Source organism: Hypomesus transpacificus, unplaced genomic scaffold (genome assembly GCF_021917145.1).
Source record: "Hypomesus transpacificus isolate Combined female unplaced genomic scaffold, fHypTra1 scaffold_192, whole genome shotgun sequence".
NCBI lineage: Eukaryota > Metazoa > Chordata > Actinopteri > Osmeriformes > Osmeridae > Hypomesus > Hypomesus transpacificus.
In genome coordinates, this window is record NW_025813738.1 from 246,988 (window position 1) to 254,575 (window position 7,588).

The 7,588-nt window shown below is 51.0% G+C and overlaps 1 protein-coding gene across 2 annotated transcripts; it reads left to right on the top strand.

The window, feature by feature from the left end:
• Positions 1-30: 30 nt before the first annotated feature.
• rnft2 (ring finger protein, transmembrane 2) lies at positions 31-6,875 on the top strand. 2 transcript variants are annotated; one of them, XM_047052014.1, is made up of 10 exons: positions 31-128; positions 331-403; positions 534-1,012; positions 1,119-1,195; positions 1,281-1,381; positions 1,902-2,055; positions 4,573-4,722; positions 5,527-5,592; positions 6,211-6,312; positions 6,422-6,875. In XM_047052014.1, the coding sequence occupies exons 2-10, from the start codon at positions 357-359 to the stop codon at positions 6,554-6,556; spliced, it is 1,311 nt and encodes a 436-aa protein (XP_046907970.1). In that variant the 5' UTR covers positions 31-128; positions 331-356; the 3' UTR covers positions 6,557-6,875. The 2 variants fall into 2 exon arrangements, with proteins under 2 accessions (XP_046907970.1, XP_046907971.1); XM_047052015.1 differs by having other exon boundaries at positions 1,908-2,055.
• Positions 6,876-7,588: the final 713 nt, after the last annotated feature.

Consider the following 7,588-nt stretch of genomic DNA (forward strand, 5'->3'; position numbering starts at 1 on the left):
GCTGATTGGTCCATATGCACGTCTCGGTGTCGTCATACCGGAAAAGCATTCTCATCGAGTCAGCCCGTATACTGCTATATATGCCTCCATAAACAGAAGAAGGAAACGACGATACATATATGATTCAGGTGAATCAAATAATTAAAATTATACATTTTAATACGTTCGTTTAAAAAACATATGTGATCTTTATTTATGTTTTCTTATTATGCTGTAATGGCTGATTCTGCACTACCCCTCCCCTGGCCTGTCGTTATTAAGCGAAGTGCCTAGCAAAGGTGCGTGTTCATTCAAAACGTCTACCGTGTTTTCCCTTCACCGATATGACAGGATGATTCCGGAATGAGCTGGATGCCATGCAGAGGAGACACAGCAGCAACACGGAGGGAATGCCCCCAGAAAGGTGGGAACACGCATGCTGCCTGTGTGCTGGTGCACCACGTACTTTATCATGTGTAATGAAGCCAAACACTCCTTGGAGACTGCATAGGCCTACTGTAAATGTCCGCTCCTCCCAAAACCTGACCCTGCAGAAGTCGTAGCCAGACCCTGGGATCTGAGAGCAGCCTGGACGAGGGTGGTGTGTTTGACTGCCTGAAGCCCGACCCTTCCCCCTCCTCTCAGCAGCTGTTCACCTTGGTGGGGGTCCCCTCCGTCCCCTCCGCGTCCCTCCAGGCGGCCGGCCTGGTCCTGGCCTCCTCCCCGGAGGTCTTCATCCAGATGACTGCCTCGTCCAGGGAGGAGGGCGGCCGCTCTGAGGTGGCTCCCTACCTGCCGCGGCCCCCATCCCACCACAACCACCACCACCACCCCTTCCAGCATCGCTCCTCCCTGCTCCACTCCAGCTCGGCGGGGCCCGGGGAGAGGCATGGGGGCAGGGAGGAGGCCTCCGACGACCCCTCCACCCCAGCCCCGGCGCTGTCGGAGCTGAAGGCGGTGGTGACCTGGCTCCAGAGGGGCTTCCCTTTCATCCTCATCCTCCTGGCTAAAGTCTGCTTCCAGCACAAGCTGGGTAACAGCGCCACGTCGACACGATTCCTGTGTTAGCCGGCGACACAATGTTTGATCGCGGTAACTGCGGCCCGGTGTGTGAAAACCCTCTCTCTTATCTTCGGCAGGGATCGCCGTGTGTGTTGGCATGGCCAGCACGTTCGCCTTCGCAAACTCAAGCTTCAAACACCAGGTCTCTCTCCGGGTAAATGTAACCGTGCTTCCAGTGGTTTCTGTGTGGAGATGCCCAGCTGTCAGGCTGTGTAAAACGGGGGATGTTTTGTGTTCAGGAGGAGAGGTCAGTGTTGATGACGGTCTGGATCCAGATCTTCCTGGCGGGGAACATTGTTTATGTGTACTACACCTTCAGCGCCGAGGAGCTGTACAACAGGTAGAGGATCAGTGAATTAAACTACAAATCCAAATGGGATTTGTAGTTTAATTTGGACCCATTGTCAGGTCCTTAGGGTAGCATTGTGGTCTGTGCCCCTCTGGTTTGTTTTGCATCTGTCCAGCCTTCCACATGTTTTTTCCGGTGTCGCATATTTTCTTTTCAGTTTTGTCATTGAGTTCATGTAGCCTTATTATTATTATAATTATTTCCACATTTCTTAGGTGTCTGTTGCAATGTGCCCTCTTATTCTGTGAGTATGCAGCATCCATTTATCATTTGACCTTTCCTGTTATGTTGAAGTTTAGCCTTATTGTTATTCTTAGTTTTTCTGTCCTTGTGTTTACATTTACATTTTGGTCATTTAGAAGATGTTTTCAACTGTAGTGACGTACACATTATACCTGTTTGTTTAAGTATGTTAAGTGACTGATTCCTCAATTACTTACAGCCTTTTCAAAACTGTGATTGGCTGGGTATCCAATAACTGAAATGGTGTTCTTTCTTCCTTTGCCCCTAGCCTCAGGTTTGCAAAGCCCAACATCAACAACTTTGACTTCTTCAGTCTAATCTGGGCCGTGGGCATCACTGATTTTATCCTGAAGTTCTTCACCATTGGCCTGAAATGCTTCATCCTGTTTCTGCCCAAAATCTTCCTGGCTTTCAAATCAAGGGTGAGAGCACATCTCTCTCTTCCATTACTTTTAATCTCTGTGTCTTTTCTCTCTCTCTCTCTCTCTCTCTCTCTCTCTCTCTCTCTCTCTCTCTCTCTCTCTCTCTCCCCCCTCTCTCTCTCTCTCTTCTTATTTTTCTCTCTCTCTCTTCTTATTTCTCTTTCTTTCTGTCTCTACCTTTCCAATCTCTCTCTCTCTCTCTCTCTTCTTATTTCTCTTTCTTTCTGTCTCTACCTTTCCAATCTCTTTCTCTCTTCTATCTCTTCGCTCTCTCTCCTACCTCTTCAGCAGATTTGCATGATGAAAAGGTTATGATGATGATGATGAGGAGGAGGAGGATCGTTCATCTGTGCACGTGTGCCGCCTGATGGAAGAATCTCCCAGTGTTCCATGTTCAGAGTTTTTCTGAAATGCTGGAGGGGGGGGGGGGGGGGGGGGGGGGGGGGGGGGGGGGGGGGGTTCTTGGGTAGTAGCAAACTGAGTTGGCTGTTTTATATTCATAGGGTTTGATCTCCTCGAGAGTCACAGTTTATGTGTATGTGTGTTGTTGTTTGTAGACAGGTTTTGTGTGGCCTCAGGTGTTTGTGTGTGTGTGTGTTTGTGTGTGTGACCCAGTGTTTTGGTGTTGAATCGACGTAAAGGTCTAGCTCTTGTCCTGGGGGGGTCACGGAGTGCGATTTGGATTAGATTTTCCGCTGATAAACAGACCAATCAGAGACCAGCCTGCCTCTGAGCTCATTTCTCTCTGGGGGGTGCAGGGGGTGAGGTCATCCCTCCCTGGGGCTAGCCCATTACTGCTCACCACCCCACACATGCGCATGCACATCACACAATCCGGTTGCTGCTGATGCTCTGGCCATCCCTGACTCCACGAGCCATCCCTTCACCTCCACCTTGGACTTGACCTCTGTGGCCTTGACCTCCGTGGCCTGTCCAGTGGCCACACTTTAGGTGTGCTGGTAGTAGACCGTGGTAGTCCACCCCCCATCCCTTGACTGAACCCTGCTAGCCCCCCCTCTACCCCCAACCTGGACTGAACCCTGCTCGTCCCCCCCACCCCCCACACCCCAGCCTGAATTGAACCCTGGTGGCCCCTCTTTCACCCCCGATAATGTCATGGCTGCACAGTCAGCCATTCCGTCTCATTACTGCATCCAGCGGAGGACTGTCTAATGATCTCACATGAGCCATAAACTGCAAGTCTGGTCAGGCGCAAGCAATAGTGCAGCATGGCACGGCATGTTCTCTCGGCATGCAGTACTCAGGCTGGCCACCAGGTACATTAGCCTGCGCCGCGTTGGATCCACTTAGCTTTTTCTTTTAACGTCACAAGTCCTTCCTTTGCTCATTTTAGCCCCCACTAGTGATGTTCCACCCCAGGGAAATGTCGTTTTAATAGTCTATGGCTCCAGGGAAATGTCGTTTTAATAGCCTACAGCTCCACCTGGAAGTGGAAGCGAAAAGGAGAACGCGCTCCTGCCGCAGAGCGATCCATGGCGGGCCTGGTGACAGCCCGGCCCCACCGCCGGCTGGGAGCAAGTCAGGAGCCACGAGGTCGACGGCGCTAATGAAAGCCCGACAAGCAGGAAGTGGTATACAGGAAGCGGTTGGCTCGTATCCAGCGGTTGGTTCCACGCGTATGGAGTGGGGTGTTTTGGCGAGATGCGGGGGGGGGGGGGGGGGGGGGGGGGGGGGGGGAGATGAATAGCCTGTCAGTGGAGACCCCCCCCTACCCCCCCCCCCCTCTGGTCTGCGCTGAAGCTCATCCATCACTGTCGGTTTGGACCCAGGGAGACAGCGTGGATGCTGGGGGCTCGCGGGGCCGCGGGGAATCCCAACGCTCGCTCTTGGGCCGGCTCGTTTCGCTAACCTCTGGCTCTTGGATCGTCGTGAGCGGCGCGGGGAGCTCCGGGTTCTGAGTAGAGCCTGCCTCCCAGCCTGCCTCCCTTCCTTCCTGCCTCCCTTCCTGCCTCCCTGCCTAGGGGGACGGGAGAGGAAGCCTGGCTCTATGTGTGCCCGCGCCGTGCCAGGGCTGAGCTGTGTGGGGAGCAGGTGGGCAAAGCGTCTCCCCGACAGCGTGCCTGGGTGGAGGCTGAGGCCTGGACGGCGGCCATGTTGGGTCGGGAGGCACGCCGGGTGGAAGGCTGGAAGTCCAGTTCAGCTGTCTCTTGTCTCACTGCTGGTGCAGCTAGAGAACCTTCCAGAGACTGTGTCTGGGCTGGTGCAGAGCAAGAGTTGTTTGTTAGGACAGTCTGGAGATGAAGAGATAAGAGTAGAAGAAAGAGGGGAAATGAGAAGAGGCAGGAAAAGTTTTCTTCTGCTGATTCTCCAATCTTCTTTGTCATTCTATTCTCTTCACTCTTTGTTTTGTTATTTCTCGGCGGTCGTTACTGTATTGATGTTTGTTGATGACGTCTGACTGTGAGTGTGTTTCTGTGTCCGCGTGTGTGTGTATGTGTGTGTTTGCGCGCGCGCATCTGTCTGTGTGTGAATGTGTGTGTGTGTGTGTATGCCCAGGGTAAGGTGTACCTGCTGATGGAGGAGCTCAGTCAGCTGTTCCGGGCCCTGGTTCCCATCCAGCTGTGGTGTCGCTACTTCCTGGGGGAGGAACCAACCAACAGCTACTTCCTGGAGGCCATGCTCATCATCATATACAGCCTGTGTAAGGTATGGAACCCAGCTTAGAATCCCGGAAATTACATAAACGTGTATCCATGACCCTTTAAGTCAAAGTGCGGTATGGCTAGTGCATGTGGAAAGCATAGCCGATAATCAAGGATCAGGGAGTCAGATGGCTGAGCGGTGAAGGAGTCGGGCTAGTAATCAGAAGGTCGCTGGATCGATTCCCCGTCGTGCCAAATGACGTTGTGTCCTTGGGCAAGGCACTTCACCCTACTTGCCAGGGAATGTCCCTGTACTTACTGTAAGTCGCTCTAGATAAGAGCGTCTGCTAAATGACTACATGTAATGTAATGTAAATGGATCAGAATTGCACAGTTCTAATTGGATGACGCTGGTACGGTCTGGTACAAACAGATGTGACCCTACAGGCTCTGTAATGTTGGAGTTTGCTGATGGCTCAACCCTGGTTCGTTTTCGACCGTCTTTGAAACCGTTTCTTTTTACATTGGGGTTCCAAGCGCGTGTTTTCAGTTAGTGTGTGTGTGTTTGCTTGCGTGCGTGCGTACGTCGAAGAGTTCACACATTCGTGGAAAAGAAACGTAAAACAGGTGGAGCAAGACATCCCGATGATCAGATATAGACTCACCACTCATTGTGAGAGGAGGGTGGTCATTGTGTCAGACTAGTGCCTTCCTCAGAGTCACCCAGTTCGAAGGATGTGGTGAACGGGGTTAAGACTCAGACAGCCAAAACCACAAGACAAAATGTTGAAGAAGTTGGTACTGCTGACGTAAGTCACTGCCGTAATGAAAAGTGTGTGCGTGCGTGTGTTCTGCTGTTGTCTCGTAGTCCTTTGACCTCTGCGGACGTGTGTCGTCCCTCTGCAAGGCCCTGGCCGTGCTGTGCAGCTCCCAGGTAGGATATCTCACCTCTGACTCCATCGCCCCCCCCCCCCCCCCCCCCCCCCCACGGCACTCTAGGGGAAGTACGCCGCTCACTCGCAGTGTGTAATCGTTGCCCTGTGGTCTCTCTCTCTCTTTTGCTCTGCTTCTCTCGTTCTTTTTGATTCTCTGTCACTTTCTCGCTTTCCTCTCTCGCTTTCTCTGTCTCTCTGTCTCCCTGTGTCTCTCTGCCTCCCTCTCTGTCTCCCTGTGTCTCTCTGTCTCCCTGTCTCTCTGCCTCCCTTTCTGTCTCTCTCTCTGACTCCCTGTGTCTCTCTGTCTCCCTCTCTGTGTCCCTGTGTCTCTCTGCCTCCCTCTCTGTCTCTCTTTCTGTCTCCCTGTGTCTCTCTGCCTCCCTCTCTGTCTCCCTCTCTGTCTCCCTGTGTCTCTCTGCCTCCCTCTCTGTCTCTCTTTCTGTTTCCCTGTGTTTCTCTGCCTCTCTCTCTGTCTCTCTCTCTGTCTCCCTGTGTCTCCCTTCCTCCCTCTCTGTCTCTCTCTCTGTCTCCCTGTGTCTCTCTGCCTCCCTCTCGGCCTCTCTGTCCCCCTCTCTGTCTCCCTGTGTCTCTCTGTGGCGTCTCTTTCTCCCGGTCAGAGCTATGGTCTGAGGGCTAGCAGTCAGCAGTGCAGCGAGGCGGGAGACGTGTGTGCCATCTGTCAGGCTGACTTCCGGGAACCACTAGTTCTTCACTGTCAGGTGAGCTTGCTGAGGAGGGTTTGACGAATGATCTGCTGTATTCGAAAGTGGGTCGGCACAAGAATTGGTTAACCTGTTTGTGTGTGTGTGTGTGTTTGTGTTTCCTCAGCACGTGTTCTGCGAGGAGTGTTTGTGTCTGTGGTTCGATAGGGAGAGAGCTTGCCCTCTCTGCCGTTCCTCGGTGACGGAGACCCTGCGCTGCTGGAAGGACGGCACCACCTCCGCACACTTTCAGATCTACTAGCGACACGCGCACACACACACACGCTCCCACGTACGCACACATACACACGCAAGCGCCTCGCGATTATTCTAGGTGTTACATTTCAGCAACATTTGATCCTAAACGTGTTTTAATCATGTTTCATACTAAGTAGTGGCACCTCCGTGTAGATATATCCTTCTTGTTCGCCTTTAGGATGGAAGCATATCCAAATAATGGGTACTTGCTGGAAGTATGGACGCGACTGGCTGTTAAGAGCACGACTTATTAGGAGTTAGCTGACGTGATTGGAGTGTCTAAAGAACTGTCAATATTAGTTTAATTAAACCATTGCATTTTGCCATGTTGTCATGTATGTTTTCATTTGTGTAACAAGCACAATTGCAGAAACATTTTGTGAACTTTTTATTATGTAGAGTGCCCTATATATGCACATTGTTTTCTTTTCAAAAGTTATAAATAACAAATGGGTATATAAAAGACATACTCAACTGCAAGTTCTGCAGCAGTATGATACCAGCTTATACAGAAAACGTGGACAGCATGCCATTCTATGTACAACTCTCACTTAGTAATTTATATCTGCCGTAACACTGCCATCAAATTACAATCTCAAGCTTCTTACAAAATGTCCCAAATGTTACACAGTTAAGGATTTCTGCCCCCATTGCCAATATTTGTTTGACAATCACATCATCTAGGCTTCATCTGAGGAAAAGGGTACTGCAACCTAATAATCAGACGAGTTTTACACGCTTTCACATTCTCTGACTGATTAGAGTAGCTTATGCAACACGTACAGTGCAATTTGCGATTTCTTCAATGAGCACAAGTACAGAAAGCCATCTGCAAGAAATGCGCAACATACAAGTATTTATATTAAATCAATATTGCATTTTTCAGTCAAGTGGCCTTGAGAGTTGCGTGCCATGCTATTTGTAAGATTTTCCCCTCGCGGACGTCTGGGGACAATGACATCACCTAGAGAAGGAGCTAGCCTTAATGCGTGAGTGGCTCGACTGATTTGAGTACAATTTGTCAACATTGTTTCAC

Bases quoted from the DNA above. Each gene is read 5' to 3' on its own strand.
- rnft2 (XM_047052014.1), top strand. From the start codon at position 357: ATGCAGAGGAGACACAGCAGCAACACGGAGGGAATGCCCCCAGAAAG. The intron at 1,013-1,118 runs GTAACAGCGCCA...TATCTTCGGCAG, and splicing joins CTGCTTCCAGCACAAGCTGG to GGATCGCCGTGTGTGTTGGC. The intron at 5,593-6,210 runs GTAGGATATCTC...TCTCCCGGTCAG, and splicing joins CCGTGCTGTGCAGCTCCCAG to AGCTATGGTCTGAGGGCTAG.